The sequence below is a fragment of the Eurosta solidaginis genome, chromosome 5, assembly GCF_040869045.1.
Source record: "Eurosta solidaginis isolate ZX-2024a chromosome 5, ASM4086904v1, whole genome shotgun sequence".
Taxonomy (NCBI): Eukaryota; Metazoa; Arthropoda; class Insecta; order Diptera; family Tephritidae; genus Eurosta; species Eurosta solidaginis.
In genome coordinates, this window is record NC_090323.1 from 22617398 (window position 1) to 22635522 (window position 18125).

Sequence of the window (18125 nt, forward strand, 5' to 3'; positions counted from 1 at the left end):
GTGAATATGACTGTGTCCTAACGACACATTATGAGTTTAAGAGAGAATAATTTTGGGGTATTGTCTCCACCGGTATAAATTCCTTGCTATACTGATGGGGCTATGTTCGACTCGTGATTAATAATATGTCTTCAAGAGTGGTATTTTGTGCAGAAAAATCTTTGGCTTGGATGATTTAAGTTGAGTTAACCACTTTAACAAAGAATACACAATCTGTAGGATTTTCTGTGGTAGGTCGCTAAAAGTTTAGATATGCTTCCAGGTTGTTGTCAGGAGTAAACATCAATAGGTGTATTTTTTTTCAAGCGAGCTTGAAGAAAACGCTTCAACTAGCTAAACAGTTTCATTATGCCAAAACCATACAGATTGTGGAGGTTTATAAGCTAATTGTTACTTTTTTTCGCTGCTACTTTCTACTTCTAGCGCAGTATGTTTTTGACACTCAACCAGAGAATTACAAAAACAAAATACATGAAATGCGTGTGTTTGTTTGTATGTATGTCACCCTGCCGCCACGCTGTTATTTTGTTTATCTGCACATTCGTATGTTCATTTCATTCGCTCGTTCACAATAGTGCCCTTTTTTTTGAATATGCAACACTATACAACACTATCAATCGGGTCGACAATTACCTAAGCGGTTTCAACTGAAAGCGCTTAGCCAACTCAACTCGATTACTTTTTATTGTTGCTTTCTATGCAATTCGGTAAGCTAGCTAGTGTTTTAATTGTACTAGTTAGTAACGAAATACAGCTAATGTATTGTAAATATTTGCCGTAACTCTCCTAACTAGAGAAGGAAGGACGGCACCATGAGGAAAGCCTTAAGATGCATACATTGTGAGGATAGCTTCCTACAGGCTTGAAGTAATGATTTTGTTTTCTATAATAATGGTTTTGTTTCCATCAGTATTCTTATCCACCAGAGTGATACATGTGCTTTAAATTTTTGCTTGCCTCGGCTTTGATGTGCGCTATCTATACTTTTTTTACTCAATTTGTACTTTACTTAGCGGGTCCGGTGGACTTTGTTCTGCCAGAACTTCGGCTTTCATGTATTTAACAATTTTCCAAAGTTCCCTATCTCTTCTTCGCTCATACTCATTTTTATTGGCCGTATCCCTCCCCATCTTCTTCTATTTGCTTAGGAGGTGCGATGGTTCCTTGTTATATAGAAATTATTTATAGCCCATGTCCATATCTGGAAGACTTCCGATGGGGTTTTATATTCGGTGGTGATCAGTCAATTCGCTTAGGGTGCAACTGGGGATATACCTACAAACACCTATGAACTGTGTGAACTCTGAAAACGGATTTTCGCAGACCACAGGACGTATAATGCTTCATTGAGGTCCATGTCTGAACAGAGTATTTTCTTTATCAAAATTTATTACCTAATATCCTTATTAGTACTGGATTTTGATATCTAAGTAAAAGGCCGATATATCTTTCCTAGTTTCTGCTCTATCATTTTTGATTTGTACCCGATTAATTTCTCTACACAATTCGTATTTACTTTTATAACAACCAGCGTACACGAAAATAGCAGTGACAATTTTGATCAATTTAATTCTTCAATTTTTTTATTTTCGATATAACCTCCATGAATTTTGTAAAAGAAACTATACAAACCCGTCATAAAAATTTTTTCGAATAAATTCGAAAATTCAAGAAATTTGTTTCGAAAGTTTTTGAACTATTTATTTAGAGTTCTCAAAATTTTTTTAAGTAGACAGTTTCGTAGCCCCATCAATTTTAGTCAAACTAAGTACAAACTATAGGTCACTGAAAATTTGCATTGATGTTTGACAATTTGCTGCCGAACAGTGCCTTAGATATTCCTCCATACAATGTGTGAACATATTTTTATATGGAAGCAAATCTAAAACAACCTTCGGTATAAAAATTGTCAAAAATGAATGCGAATTTTGAGTGACCAATAGTTAATACTTTGTTGGACTAAAATTGATTGGGCTAAAAAACTATAGACTAAAAAAAAAAAATCAGAAAAATAGTTTCAGTTAAAATGGAGAGTTCAATTGACGAAATTATATTGAAATCACCACTGCTATTTTCGTGTGCGTTGCTGTATCAATATTGGACACGAAATAGCTAATCTACCTAATCTAAGGCTGTGTTATCTTTTTTTGTTAATTTCATACGTGAATATTTTTTAAATTTTCTAACTTTGTAGTAGTAGTAGTTTTAATTGAATTTTTTTTACATACCGATCATAACTCTGGCTGGTACAGCATTCCACTCCAGCCAAAATGTGATAAATGACGATGTCACCAATATAATGCCAGGTATAAAAACAGTGGTGAAATAATATGCACGATCTCTGGTAAAAGTTAACTCGACTTCTAGGCAACTGTAATTACCTTTAGAATAAAAAAAAACAAATACAACAAATAACATAATACAAAAAGGCCAATTTGGCTTGAGAAAAAAAATTTTTTTGTAAAACTAGTTAGGTAGCTATTTTGAACTATACTAAATTTGTTTTTGGTTTATGGTAAAAAAACAAAAAATAAATAAATTTTAAGTATTTTAGAATCACTAAAATTATAACAGTACATATTTTCCACATTTAGGACAGACTATTAACGTACTTAATATATAGTATATGGTTTTTTTTTTTACATTTCTTTGTAATGCAAAAGTTTAGACGATATAGAGAGTGAGAGAGTTGGACAAGCGACAGACAAAGACAAATGTACTTATAAACATATTTTTTTTCTTAAATATAAATAAAAATATAAACGTATATAACTTGGACGTATACAACGAAACGAAAGCGCTGTTTTATATAATGCATAGCGAGAGCTTTCACCAATGAAAGCGCGCTGTGGTGAATTAAAAGCACACTGTGGTGTATAATAGGTTTATATAGAAACATTTGTTTTTGTATTTCATATGCTGTTGTAGACTTAATATTAAAAGAGTATTTTCTAACTCGAGTTTCCTAAAAGCTCGCTAGATCCTACTCACTATACGTCATCCTAAGCTTCTTATGCCTAAGGGCTATATAAATTTGTCGAAGGGAAGAACGGGTTTAAACAAGATTTATTTCAGCGTTTTTATTACTTTCAATTTGGCATCACTCTGCGTGGAGTTTTTCTCGGAATAGGGGAGGAGTTACTGTTTTGTAAAATTTAACTTTGGGAACTTCGAAGTGTTCATGTTAAAAAAGTCGCATGCAATAAAGTTTGTTGATTTAGCATAAAAGAAAAATTTAAAAAATGAAGTAACTAAAGGCAAGTTGTTCAATTGAAAAATTAATTTAGTAAATAATTTTTTATTTAGCATTAGCATATATGAAAGAGTAAAATGCGTGTGGACTATTTTTATTTAGCTTGAATAAATAACTTTTACGCAGTAATAAATTAAACGAAATTTATGTTTTCAAATTATCTTTACAATAAATTATTAAAATACGAATTTATTATAAGTTTCAAAAAGGCATTCATAAACTACAAAATTATTGATAAGTTTATTGTAAATGCGCTACAATAACAACAGCTTATACTGTGGTGAGTTTCAGTTGTGGTGAAATTAGGGCTGAAAAATGTTTTGCAAGAAATGCACTTATTTTAGGGTATACAAAATCAAAGACGTATGAAATTTAAGCTCAAAATTTTTACTCACGCAAAAGCAAAAATATATATGTAATATTTGATAAAGTTTTAAAGTATAAACGGAATTTGCTATAATAGAATATACGACAAAATTTAAATTGTTTAAATGATGGATTTGTTTTTTTTTTTTGTTTTTGTCTTTTTTTTTTAAATATTTTTTATTAGTAAATAGTGATGGGTTGTTGTTGGTAGTATGTATACTTTAATTAATGGTTATAATTCTTTTTTTTTTTGTTATGTTTGGTTACCTATCATCGATCTAGCTGGCACTGCATTCCATTCTAGCCAGAATGTTATAAATGATGACGTCACCAATATAATGCCAGGTATAAAAACGGTGGTGAAATAGAATGCACGATCTCTGGTAAAAATTAGATCGACCCTAAGGCAGCTGTAGTTCCCTATGTTGTTTGATTGGCATTAAGATATATATATATGGACAGTGGTTAAGTTTTATTAACATATTTGTTACAGTTATTTGCATTCAAAAAGAAAACTAGATAATTTAATTTCTTCTAACTGCATACTTGCTACTTGGGCTAGAAAAACTTAAAAAAAAAAAATATGAAATAAGCCTTCAAGCGTGACGAGCAATTCGAAATCCACGAAAATATATATAGTAATATCCTTTCATAAATTCAAATTCAAATAAAGCATCAGAACTTGTTTCTTTTGCAATTCGTACATAAAAAAATTATGAAACTACAAACGAAATCTTGCCATTAAAAAAATTTACATATTTAGCATACATACTACAGCAGCGAACAGAAAAATAGCAGTGGCAATTTTTATAAAATTTCGCAGTTAGGTTAGGTTGAACTGGCCGGTCCATGAGGACCTCACATAGACTGATTGAGTCCGTAGTGTTACCAGAAGTTTGTTTTAACGACCAAACTGAAATACCCTATCAAAAACCAGGACCTATGTTATAAAATAACTCCGTCCTCTTGGCAAATACTAGAAGCTTCCGAGGATTTAAGCCACTTGCCGCTTCTAGATCTGACAGCTGTATCCTAATAGCTGGAGTCTTAGCCTGGCAAGCGCAGGGCAAGAGCACAGAACGTGCTCGATCGTGTCCACCTCCAGCCCGCACTTCCTACATCTGCTATCACTGACCAAGCCTAATTTAAAGGCATGTGACGCCAGAAGGCAGTGTCCAGTAAGAATACCCGTCATGAGTCTACAATCTTCTGTTTTTAATGATAGAAGCAACTTTGTTAATCTAAGGTTGTAAGACCTGCACATAATCTTCGACACTTTACAGCCCCGCGCTCGAACCCACGCCTTTCATGCTTGGTCGATCATGTGCACCTCTCGCATTCGCTTAATTTCGCCCAGTCTAATTGGGACCTCTACGGAGCAAGCTTCAAGGGATGCGCCCTTTTTAGCTAATTCATCCGCTTTGTCATTCCCATTTATTCCTATATGCCCTGGGACCCAATATAGATGCATGCTTCTCCCTGTCCCGATTCTCTCCAGGGACTGCTTACACTCTAACACGCATTTAGATGTTGTGGTATGCGGGATTATTGCCTTAATTGCTGCTTGACTGTCAATATAAAAGTTAACACGATTGTAGCTTGGGCTGTTTTCTTCCAGGGTTTCTGCTGCTTTGGTTACGGCTACTATTTCCGCTTGGAAAACGCTAAAGTAATCCGGCAGCCTGTAGGATCTGTTTATTTCCGGATCAGCACAGTATACCGCAGACCCTACTCCTTCCACTACTTTGGAACCATCTGTGTACACATGTATCGTTTAGCACAGTATATCGCAGACCCTACTCCTTCCACTACTTTGGAACCATCTGTGTACACATTTATCGCCTCGTACGCCATTTGAGCACCCTTGCGCCAACCGTCCACCTCTATTGTGGCCTTAAGATCGCCCTCGAAACGCAGATAGGGAATCAGATAGTCTGTTCGTCTTGTGATTAATGACGCTACTATGGCCATACGGTCGGCGCTCAAGCTGCCCTCAGGCACCGAGCAGTAAAATACATACATTTTTCATTTTAAGTATGTGTTTAATTAGCGAGATAGGCTCATAGTGCCCTATATAATATTCTTTTGATATTGATATTAGTGAAAAATTACAAAATTTGTACACCGTGATGGTTACTAGGACATGTTTCTGAATTTCACCCCTACATTCATGGTGTAAAGGCACATGCCTCTTTCCACTCAGCCATCTGAATATACTGCTATAGGCTTTGTAATTTCGTACACACAATTAAGTACATTTATACGACATGTTTTTCATACAAATTGTGAGGAATATTTTTAGGCTCGTTCAACAGAACTTGACTAGTGACATTTGGATTTAAGTATTTAAAAAATAAAAAGGCCTATGAATTTTTTAATTAAAAATTTGCAAACCAAACCCAAAAATGTTTTCGAAAAAATTTTGCGAAATTTGGAACTTTTTATTTGGATTTAGTCTAAAAGAGTACCATTTTTTTTTTAATTGGATTTTATAGCTCTCGAAACTCACGTTGATTTTTAACAAATTTTTTTTCCGAGTGGTGTTTTATATTTGCACCCATACAAAGTGCAACACTTTCTTTTTATATGGAAAGAATCTGAAACACTTTTGCGAAAACCCATAACTTGTACTTTATCATACGAAAATTGATTGGGCTACAAAACTGCATACTCAAAAAGTTCCGGTATTTCCAGTTAAAAAGTTCAGTTGAATAATTTTCTTCCGATCAGTCTATCATATGTAGAGATTAAGTTTCTTTAAGCTATACTGATCTATTAGGTTATAGTGCGAATAAAAGCAAGGTTTATTCCACCTTACGGCCCAACGTTTCGCCAAGTTTCCTTGCCATTCTCAGGGGCGCAATTTTCCATTTATTTTATTAATAAAAGCAACAAGAAATACAAAATTGTTACAATAGTAAAATTTTTTTTTAAAATTGTAAAGTTCAAAACTTTCGTTAAATTTTATAGAATTTTCAAATGTTTTTGAAAATATTTTAGAGTCATTTTTAGTTACAAAGTTCGTAGAAGTTTTCTCTTCAAATATCGAAAATAAAAAATTTACCGAATTTTAAAAATAGCAACTGCTTTTTTCTGTTAACTGCTGTATATTAAGTTATTCAACTAGGAAAGCACTAAAACAAATAATTAAAAAATAAGAATAAATATAAAAATATCTGAGAGCTATCCGCTAACGCTTAACGGTGGTAACTATAACAACTTCAGACCTACGTAGGTAAAAAAAAAAAATTTGTATAATAATTTGGGAAAACGTGATATCAGGCCGACAAGGCCTTCAACGCGCGGGAGTGGGATTTGAACCCTCACTCCTGCAATGATTGAACTGTTCGGAAACAGATTCAGCCAAAGCTATACATTTGTTGTTGTCCAACTTTTCCCAATTGTCATAGATTTAATCTTTGCTCAGTCATACTTTGTATGTTAGCTTTGCCAAAGCTACGCTGGCGGTTCGTATTAAGTACTGGCTTGCTTTGTTCTATTTATAGAAACAAAGATTTAACCAACGATGTCTATTAGTATTATTAATTGTTGGAGCTTCTTGAGTCTTTTGTGGCCTTTCATAGAGATTTTGTCTTATAAAAAAATAAATATAATACATTTTTTAGTATTAGAAAATATGTCAATTTTTGATAACTAAATTTAAATAGTAGGAGAAAAAAGTAGTAACTAACGAGTTCGCTTAAGGAAAACAAAAAAAAAGTAAAATTTCTTGCTCTCATCTTTACAAAGACAAACTCATAAATCATTTTACCTAGAACGAACACTAGAAATATTTCTAAAATAAATCATCAAAAGCACAAAGTGAAAATAGCATAGAGACAAGGACAAAACAATATTATTTACTACATAAAGAAAAAAATGTAATCTATTGCTTAACATAGAACAGCATATCCGAATACTACATACAAAAACAGCTACATAATTTTTGTAAACGTAAAGTTTATAAAATAATGAAAATAATTGTATTTTATAGTTCTCGAATAACTTACCTCGCCAACTGTTTTGGTCGCAGGGTGTTGTTTGATTTTTAATTAAATATGCATTTAATGTTGTTAGAGAAGGACTCTTACGCAGCGTATCCTCATCGTTTTTCCAAACATATTTGATTTGCGCCTCCTCATAGGAAACTGTGAAGGAAGTGCAAAAGATGAATTAAAAATTTTAAAGTCTAATATTTTTTTAAAAATACTAGCAACAGCGCACATTCATAGGATGTTTTCCAAAATTTAACTAAAATTTTAAAGCGCCTAAATGTATGTTAGGTGTTTTTTAGAGTAGTGCAGACATTCAGAGGATAAAACCCAATTCACTGCAGCTAAAGGCTCTACACCGGCCACATAAAATAACCCACATTTATTGAGAATCGCAGATTTTTACCCGCGTATTTTTGGCAGGTTTTGTTGTTGCTAATAATTAAATGATGCATACTTTAAGGCGCATATAGATTAAACTATTTTTTGGTTAGCATTTTTGTGGAGCATTAACAGTATTTACTGCGGGGAGTATAATTTACTTAACACTTCTTTATTACTGACAGAAAAAGAGGTTCGTATCGAATCATTGTATAACTTTAGGCGTACATTATATATATCTAAACGTTCTTTGGTGTTTCAGTGGCTAGTGGGCTTCCAAAATGTATCATTTAGTTATATTCTTTTAATACTACCGTAAGTAATCGCCTAATTTGAATAAATTTGTTTTGCATACTTTTTGGCGCAATTCTTATTAGTTTTGAAATATCTGGATATAGTTTCTAGCATCAGTTAGAATTGAGCTGTTCATCATTACTCCTTTGAACTTGCGAAACAAATTAAAAAAAAAAAAAAACTGTCAAAGAGCCTAAAAGCCAATAATAATATCTTGCTGCGCGCCTAAAAGACGCATAGGGAAATGTTGACTCACATTAATAGAAGGAAAAGCAATGAAAAAGCAAAAGGATAGCGGAATCCAGGCAGAGTATCCTACAAGTCTGTTGATGAAAAATCTCGTAAGAGCTCTACGCCTTACTACTGTGGTTGTCCACAAAGTGGAATCAAAAATCGTTTCTTTTGTTAAAAATCTGGAACAAAAGAAGCTCACTGTGCCTTGTGCTGTTATTAAGCTGCTATAGTTCACAATATACAATTATACAGGGTCCCAAAATAACAACTAACGTAGACGTGGATATGCCTACTAACCTTTTGTCCAACCTCTTTTCTGATGGCGTATTGGACTTCTGTTTTGGTAGTGAAGCAGTACATGCCAAGTACCTCCAGCTTCATCCGCTTGGAGCACTCTTGTGCTTCATCGACCTCTCCTACTGCACTACCGATGGTTTCTCTAAAGACTGGCTGGTTGTTTCAGTGCGCTCTTTCTATCAGTACGTTACCAAATTTGGTTTTACCTACTGATCGTATTACCGTTCCTGTATCTGGGCGTAGTTTTTTTCTTCGATACAAGTCGTCCCGAAGTAAGAGATATTTATGCTTTAACCGTAGAAATAGTTGGAAGCTATATTTCAGGATATATCATAATCTTACGACCCAATGGATTGCCCACCATATCCTTCTTGATGATGAACACCATATTTAGTTTTTACGGACTTGAGTTGGTAATAATTGTGTCAGCAGAAGAAAGTCCAAGGATATTGTAATGTCACAGCTAAGTTTCTTTCAAACACCCCAGATTCTCTGAGTCTCAGTGCAGTTTGTCACGATGTGCCGTATAAATGTGAGACAATTGGAAACAGGTGTGAATGTGATCCACAGCAGCTGTTGTCAGAGTCATTCATTCAGATCGTTAGGCACAGTACACAGCTTAATAGCTTCAATGTTTCTGCAACCCAACTGTCAAGGTTTGAAGAGGGTACATAAAATCTTTCCCACGATAGACGGGCCAGTGCTTTGAAGTGATATTTCCTTAACGTACCTCATCTATATTCAGCAAAGTACTATACATATAGATGAGCTGCATACTTTCGGATACTTTATCGCTACTATAACTGCATGAGCTGCGCACCACGCTATCTAGCCATAAGGTGTCATCATTGGTGCATCTTTAGTTCCATCTTAGCATTGAGACATTGATATTTGCTAAACATGAATTTACAAGATTAGAAAACAATGAATGCAGACTTTCGCTTTTCTTTTGCAGTAGCTTGATTCCCTCAAAATATTTTGTACTGTACGATAAACTTAGTTGTTGACCGTGTAAGCGTGGTAGCCTGATATAAGATGGTCATGGTGAATGGAAGTTGGACCTAGACCCAATATCTTATTTTCCCTCATTGTCCTACCCAACTAGCATCGTCTTAATAAATACCTCCTTTTGGAGAGTAGCGAAAGAAGTGACAATTGCTTTCCTCCAAGTGTCTGGTATGTGGTTATGGCGAATGTAAGCATTACAGATTTATTTCAGTTCCTTTACCGATAATTTTTCATCAGAGTTAGAGTTCGCATTCTCGCATTTTTTCCACGTTTACACAAAAAAGGGACTTGTATATTATCTCTCCTGGTGGTCTACTGGTTTTATGCCGACACTGAACGGCATCTGCGAGACAAATGAGTTTTCACTGAGAGCTTTTCATGGCAGAAATACACTCGGAGTGCTTGGGAAACACTGCCGAGCGGCGAGCCCGCTCAGAAAAATTTTCTTCTTATTGAAAAACTTGTTTCTAAAATTTTGATGTTGCTTTACCCGCGGCGTGAGCCCAGGATCTTCGGTGTTGTAGGTGGAGCACGTTACCATCACACCACGGCGATAGCCGGGGGAAATTTATATGTTGCAGAAATAAAGGTGCAATTTGAAAAAGTGAACACTTATTCTCGTGCTGAAATTTACCACTCGCGCCATAACTGCTTAAATGAGAACTTGGTTGAGAGTTATTGAAGAGCACAGCATATGAAAGTAAATTTGTTTGACAATACAGACATACAAGCAAATGCAAGGCTGGCCATGAGAGCATGAGAAAATGAAATGAGTTGTCATTCCCAAGTCACCTTTTAAACGGTGATGGCTACTGGATTTTTGCTTTTGTTTGGTTTCGGTTTTAATTATTGCTTTCCTCTCTTTCTTTCATATTAACAAGCAATTTACTATTTATTGCTGGCGCTAAACTTTAATTAATACTGAACAATGCATTGCTTTCAATCAAAAAATGAACGAATGCATTAAAAAATATTGAAAGTTGAACGAAAAGCGGTAAATAAAAAAAATAATGAAACGTGTATGTATGTAAATACTTACTGCTCTCCATGGAGAAGGAGCACTTTGGATCATCGAAGGGGAATATGTGTAAGCTACCTTGGCAGGATAAGATTAAATGACGTCTGAAAAGAGAAATTGAAGAAATAACATTGTTATTAAAAATATTGTTTTAAAATTTATCAACAATTATAGGAATTGAATTGTTGCGTTCTTTGCTGATGGAGGAAGGTTTATTGTGGTCATATTAATCGTTCCCGAAGTGGTCGAGCTAGTAACTTAATGGTGCTTGTTACCGGAACGTATGTGGTCTATGTCCGGCAAAGGACCATCAAGATCGATAACACTCCCCCAAACCTTCGGGTAGTGTCTTTATGGTTAATACCACAACAACAACAACATTAGGATGAAAAAAGTAATTCATCACGCAAATTGCGTCCGTTCGTCTATAGACGATAATTTGAGTGAATTTTGAAATATCTGGCTGAAATATGATATGTGGGTTCCTCGATACAAATCAACTATCACTATTTAATATGAACGAAATCGAACGATAACCATGCTCAATTCTTGATATATAAAATTTAGGAACATACAAAAAACGTGATTAATGTATGTTTGGGTTAAGACTTAGGTTTCGGTCCGATTTAGCTACCAGTTTCAGTTCAGGCTGCCAATTTCTATTTAAATTCCAGTGTCACTTCTGATTTTGGTTCGGGTTGAGGTAAGGGATTGGGTTTCACATCCATTATATATATAAGTCTTGTTTTTGTTATGGCTGTTACAAGGTCTATTCCTTTTGTTGAATATAGATCCGCTACGTTCCGGTAACATGCATCATTAAGTTACCAGCTGGACCATCTCGGGAACGATTAATATGACCACAATAAAGCTTCTAGGCTAATTTTGTTGAAAATATCTTAGCATAAAACACTGAAAGCTGAAAAGTGATGATCACAAGTGCAATTATACTAAATATAAAAGCTCGATATTAGTGTTATTGAAAAGCTTTTGAAAATTTTAAAAAGCTTTGTTAGCTAAATATTCTGCCGTGAAAAAATGATAAAATCCAATAGTTTTTTTTTAAAGCTTTGAGATTTTTTCACGATACTGTTCTGTATCTAATTTTTATAATAATTTAGAAAAAACGAAGCTCTAGCTGTGAAGTCTTTTTTAGTCATTTATATCTAAAAGCTTCACTAAAGAGTTAATGAAATTTTCTAAAAACGTCTTAAGCTCATTTGGTGAGCAAAAATTGAAAAAGCTCATAGCAAGCTGATGTGAAATTATAACTTTAGCATAAAAGCTTGCTAAGAGCTTTTTATAAAAGTGTTTGGTAACAGCAATTGTTTTTTTTAGAAAAAGCGAAGTTCTCGCTGTGGTGCCGTTTTTTAAGTAAGTTACATCTAAAAGCTTCACTAAAGAATTAGTGAAATTTTCTAAAAACGTCTAAATAGCAATCTGCTGTGAAATTATAACTTTTAGCATAAAAGCTTGCTAAGAGCTTTTTATACTCAGTTGAGCAGAGCTCACAGAGTATATTAACTTTGATTGGATAACGGTTGGTTTTACAGGTATAAAGGAATCGAGATAGATATAGACTTCCATATATCAAAATCATCAGTATCGAAAAAAATTCGATTGAGCCATGTCCGTCCGTCTGTCCGTTAACACGATAACTTGAGTAAATTTTGAGGTATCTTCATGAAATTTGGTATGTAGGTTCCTGGGCACTCATCTCAGATCGCTATTTAAAACGAACGATATCGGACAATAACCACGTCCACTTTTTCGATATCGAAAATTTCGAAAAATCGAAAAAGTGCGGTAATTCATTACCAAATACGGCTTAAGCGATGAAACTTGGTAGATGAGTTGAACTTATGACGCAGAATAGAAAAGTAGTAAAATTTTGGACAATGGGCGTGGCACCTCCCACTTTTAAAAGAAGGTAATTTAGAAGTTTTGCAAGCTGTAATTTGGCAGTCGTTGAAGATATCATGATGAAATTTGGCAGAAACTTTACTGTTATTACTATATGTCTGCTTAATAAAAATTAGCAAAATCGGAGGACGACCACGCCCACTTTAAAAAAAAAATTTTTTTTAATTCAAATTTTAAAAGAAAAGTTAATATCCTTACAGTATATAAGTAAATTATGTCAACATTTAACTACAGTAATGATATGGTGCAACAAAATACAAAAATAAAAGAAAATTTCAAAATGGGCGTGGTTGCGCCCTTTTTCATTTAATTTGTCTAGGATACTTTTAATGCCATAAGTCGAACAAAAATTTACCAATCCTTGTGAAATTTGGTAGAGGCTTAGATTCTAGGACGATAACTGTTTTCTGTGAAAAAGGGCGAAATCAGTTGAAGCCATGCCCAGTTTTTATACACAGTCGACCTTCTGTCCTTCGGCTCGGCCGTTAACACGATAACTTGAGCAAAGATTGATATATCTTTACTAAACTCAGTTCACGTACTTATCTGAACGCACTTTGTATTGGTGTAAAAAATGGTCGAAATCCGACTATGACCACGCCCACTTTTTCGATATCGAAAATTACGAAAAATGAAAAAAAATGCCATAATTATATACCAAATACGAAAAAAGGGATGAAACATGGTAATTGTATTGGTCTATGGACGCAAAATATAACTTTAGAAAAAAACTTGGTAAAATGGGTGTGACACCTACCATATTAAGTAGAAGAAAATGAAAAAGTTTTGCAGGGCGAAATCAAAAGCCCTTGGAATCTTGGAAGGAATACTGTTCGTGGTATTACATATATAAATAAATTAGCGGTACCCGACAGATGATGTTGTGGATCACTCTGGTCCACATTTTGGTCGATATCTCGAAAACGCCTTCACATATACAACTAAGGGCCACTCCCTTTTAAAACCCTCATTAATACCTTTAATTTGATACCCATATCGTACAAACACATTCTAGAGTCACCCCTGGTCCACGTTTATGGCGATATCTCGAAAAGGCGTTCACATATAGAATTAAGGCCCCCTTCTTTTTTAAAATACTCATTAACACCTTTCATTTGATACCCATATCGTACAAACAAATTCTAGAGTCACCCCTGGTCCACCTTTATGGCGATATCTCGAAAAGGCGTTCACCTATAGAACTAAGGCCCACGCCCTTTTATAATACTCATTAACACCTTTCATTTGATACCCATATCGTACAAACAAATTCTAGAGTCACCCCTGGTCCACCTTTATGGCGATATCTCGAAAAGGCGTCCGCCTATAGAACTAAGGCCCACGCCCTTTTAAAATACTCATTAACACCTTTCATTTGATACCCATATCGTACAAACAAATTCTAGAGTCAGGCCTGGTTCACCTTTATGGCGATATCCCTAAATGGCGTCCATCTATAGAGCTACGGCCCACTTCCTCTTAAAATACTCTTTAATACCTTCCATTTGATACACATGTCATACAAACACATTCCAAGGTTACCCTAGGTTCTTTTTACAACATGGTGATTTTCCCTTACTTTGTCTCCACAGCTCTCAACTGAGTATGTAATGTCCGGTTACACCCGAACTTAGCCTTCCTTACTTGTTATAAAAGTGTTTGGTAACAGCTGTCTTTTTTCTAGAACTTAAGTTAGGCGATTTATTTTTTCTTATATGAATACTTGGTTGACCACACATTATGTGATTATTGCTGTATTTTTTAAGTTATTAAGACAGTCGCAAACTTTACAGCTTTTACGCGTGATTTAATTCTGAAAGCACTTTTTTAACTTAACCAATTATATTTCAAATTATTTTCCACATCAATTCCTCTTTATCAAAAAATTTAAGTCACTTTTTTTTTATCTTTTGCTTCAACTTTGATGTGATTTTAAGTGATTCTCATGTGAAAACCATTGGCTACACTAAAGCTCTGATCTAACAACAAGGTGGACAGTTAAATATAACCAACATCAACATTTGCATTTTTGTAAAATGATACACACACATATACATATGAATGAATTTATTTATTCATAATTTTAATTCGTGACTAAAAAGAAAACGCGCAGCATGGGACAATGGCTACCCAGAGGTGAGCTTCCATCAAGCATTGTGTGTGTTTTGGGGGGAAAAGCTTATCAGCTATTGTAAGCGAGTGCACGCGCTTGTCCAGTTGGCATACTAATGAAATGGCCTTCTGTGTGGTATTATTTTCATACTAGTATGTTATTTTCTTCTTTTTTTTTTATTTTTTTTTAACTTGAAAAATTCTGTATTAAAAATTTACATTTTTCAAACATTTCGTTGCAAGTTTTTGTGTCGCCATTGTGACGCCTGCCATCAACCATCAAAGTGGGTGTAGAATATTTTTGAATTCATTTTATCAAATACTGGAAAAATTATTATGCAAAAAAGTACTTGAAGAAAGCGTAGAAAATTGAAGTTTACATGAGCATGAAAATATGCGTGAAAACTTTGCTATTCATCCTAAAAATATGCAACACTGTTAAACATACACACCTCATTGCGTACGTAATGGTCCCATTACGATATATTCTTAAAGCGAAATGCATCGGTATAATGGGATCCTTAAAGTCGCCGTGCATAATGAAATAGGTGTCCGGAGTCCAGATGCTGTCGTGATGATGCAACGCATTTAAAAAGTCATAATGCGATTTGTTGCCATATTGTAGACGTGGATCGTTCCATTGTTGATTGAGTAGAAATTCGACTTCATATTTCTGAAAAACGAGTGAATTGAGGGTTGATTTTATTGTAAAAAAAATTGCAGAAAAAAAATATTTTGTATTTAACAAATTTTTTAATAACTCACCAAACTACTCTCATCGGGCGAGGCTAAACTGAGCAGCAATACATTCACATTGACTGTTAGAGTACCTGCGCGAAAATGTATGATGATATTATAAGAAAAATTTAAATTTTTTTGAAACAAAATTTGTTTTACGTAACACTGAAAAATTAATATCAGACACTATATGCGATGAAACAAATGAAGTTAAAATTATATAGAAGAATTGAAAAATGTAATAAAAAAATTATTGTATAAATTTGCTCGTGAAAGTCTAAAAATAGGCTTCAAATTGAAAATTTTTAAACTAAGTTGCATATTCGTACTTAATATGAAAGACACAAATAAATAAATCTAATACATATCTCGAAACATAAGTGAATTTTAGTTTTTAGAAAGTCATAACTTCGAAAAAAAAACAATATATATAACAGAGATATATGCAGCTAAATTTTGTAGAACAAACCGCGATTATGTGGCCTCCGTGAGTTGCTGACTTTAGCCATATCCGGTGAAGACAAACCACAGCAAAAATCCTCATCTGTAAAGTGATAATATGATATGAATACGATAATTTCCATGGCGTGACACAAAAATATGAAGATACTCCGTGGACACAGTGAAAGAATAGACCGCGAATTAACTCGCTTAAACAAAATGTGATGATAAAAGGAAATAGCATACTTTCGGGAGCCCGTATACTTCATGATAGAATGTTTAGAAGTATTATGACAATATATATATGTCTTTATTTGAATGCGTAAAAAGAGTCCAACATCATTTGACTTATAAAAAAACTCGTACTCAAGCTGAACCGTCTAACTCACAGGGTGACACATATCATTTATTTTTAAAGAGTCTTATTTAAAACTTATTGATCTTTTCTAATTGCTTGAAGGGTATCTTGATGTAGGGTCTTTCAGACGTTTTTTAGTTCCAAGTCTCTTGTTACAGAGTGACATCCAAAAATGTAAGCAAATACTCCTACTAGCAGATTAGGTATTCAAACAACGGTCAGCGCCTATAATATTACCATATTTAAGTTAACAACTTCTTCGCAAAGTATTTTACACAATTTCGATAGCAATCTGATGCAGAAAGTAGCATGATTCAAGTTGCATTCACAGGGTGACACAATTACTAAAAATAAATTGTTGTTGCCTTTTGAACATTGTTTTTTATTAAAAAACTTATTTATTTATTTAATTCATTGATCTTTTCTAATTGCTGCAAGGGTATCTTTCAGCCTGTTTTTTGATTTAGTTTTAAACCTCTTGTCACAGGGTGATTTCTAAAAAAGTAAGAGAAACGTTTGTTATTAGCATACTTATTCATCACTGCTCAGGTCCCTTATAAATAAAATTTTTCAAACTTACAACTACTACTCAAAGTATTTAACACAACTTCAAACCTGATGTAGAAAGGTCGCCTCATTCAAGTTGCATTCACAGGGGGACACAATTACTAAAACTAAATTGCTCTTTCCATCTGAACATTGCTTTTTACTGAGAAAATTACATATTTATTTTATTTAATATTCTTTGATATTTTCTAATTGCTGCAATGGTATAAAAAAGCATACAATTTTTGTTAGTGTGTTTTTCGAGATATTCTAGAATTTTCAAGCGTTAATAGAGTGAGTCAGACGCTATATGGCAGGAAATTTCCTCTGTAAACTTCGAGCTCTTCGAAAAATTTACCAAAAATATTTTCATGAAGATATTACTTTGGCTCGCACGAAGTTGGTGTGATGGTCTTCTGCAAATGTTTTATTTCCATTTGGACTGACCCAGTCTATGAAACATCCATATTACGTTGAATACAACTATATAAAGTCATTATGTGCCTAAAAGTAGACAAATCCGTGAATAAATTTCTTATAGCGCAATGGAACTTTTCAAACAACAACATCTCAAGCTGTAAAGGGGCAAGCGGAAATAAATGGAATTATCAGAGAAACAAGTTGATCCTTTCTGAAATATATGTTATTTTAAATTGAAAAAAAAAAAAAATTCCTGACGAAAAATCCTGGTATAAAAAAGTTTTTTGGCAAATATCTCGAGGACCATACAAAATAAGGAAATCTCACTTCAAATTTAGCTTTAACTTGTCGAGAGTCCTATGAAGGGTATAGGCTCGGCCAGTGCATTCAAATAAAAATTGTTTTTGGCACTGAAGTTTTGAAAATATTGCGCTATCATTCATTTTCGAATTTATTGCCTACTTTTTGGCGGTTCCCACAGCATGAAACATTAAAATATTATTAAAGTCATTCAGCTTTGACGTTGACATTGCGCTAATGGATATAGCTTAAAATTAAATTGATCTTCTCTGAAATTCCGTCAAAATGTGTAGTTCATAAAGGTTCTGAAACAATGGGGGGATACTTAATTTTATTTCAAACAATTACATATTGAACTTGAAATTGAAATTAAGCATGCTTTTTATTTCGAACTAGTCGCAGGCGATCGTATACAAGATATCTTGCCTAATTTTAGGCTGATAA

The 18125-nt window shown here is 34.0% G+C and overlaps 1 protein-coding gene and 1 long non-coding RNA gene across 15 annotated transcripts in view; one reads left to right on the top strand and one right to left on the bottom strand.

Annotated features, from left to right (window-relative positions):
* Positions 1–18125, top strand: part of LOC137252482 (uncharacterized) — a 613814-nt gene that overhangs the window by 138795 nt on the left and 456894 nt on the right. The window lies entirely within an intron of this gene.
* The window catches only part of pHCl-1 (pH-sensitive chloride channel 1), a 241606-nt gene that overhangs the window by 49665 nt on the left and 173816 nt on the right, over positions 1–18125 (bottom strand). For 7 of the 14 annotated variants that reach the window (XM_067756706.1, XM_067756712.1, XM_067756709.1 and 4 more), the window contains 6 exons: positions 16086–16160; positions 15644–15708; positions 15331–15551; positions 10865–10947; positions 7630–7767; positions 2229–2381 (listed from right to left, as the gene is read on the bottom strand). In XM_067756706.1, coding sequence (XP_067612807.1) covers positions 2229–2381; positions 7630–7767; positions 10865–10947; positions 15331–15551; positions 15644–15708; positions 16086–16160 — 735 coding nt within the window. Of the gene's footprint in view, positions 1–2228; positions 2382–3886; positions 4040–7629; positions 7768–10864; positions 10948–15330; positions 15552–15643; positions 15709–16085; positions 16161–18125 lie in introns of all 14 variants that reach the window. The other 7 variants (XM_067756714.1, XM_067756710.1, XM_067756715.1 and 4 more) reach the window with 5 other exon arrangements.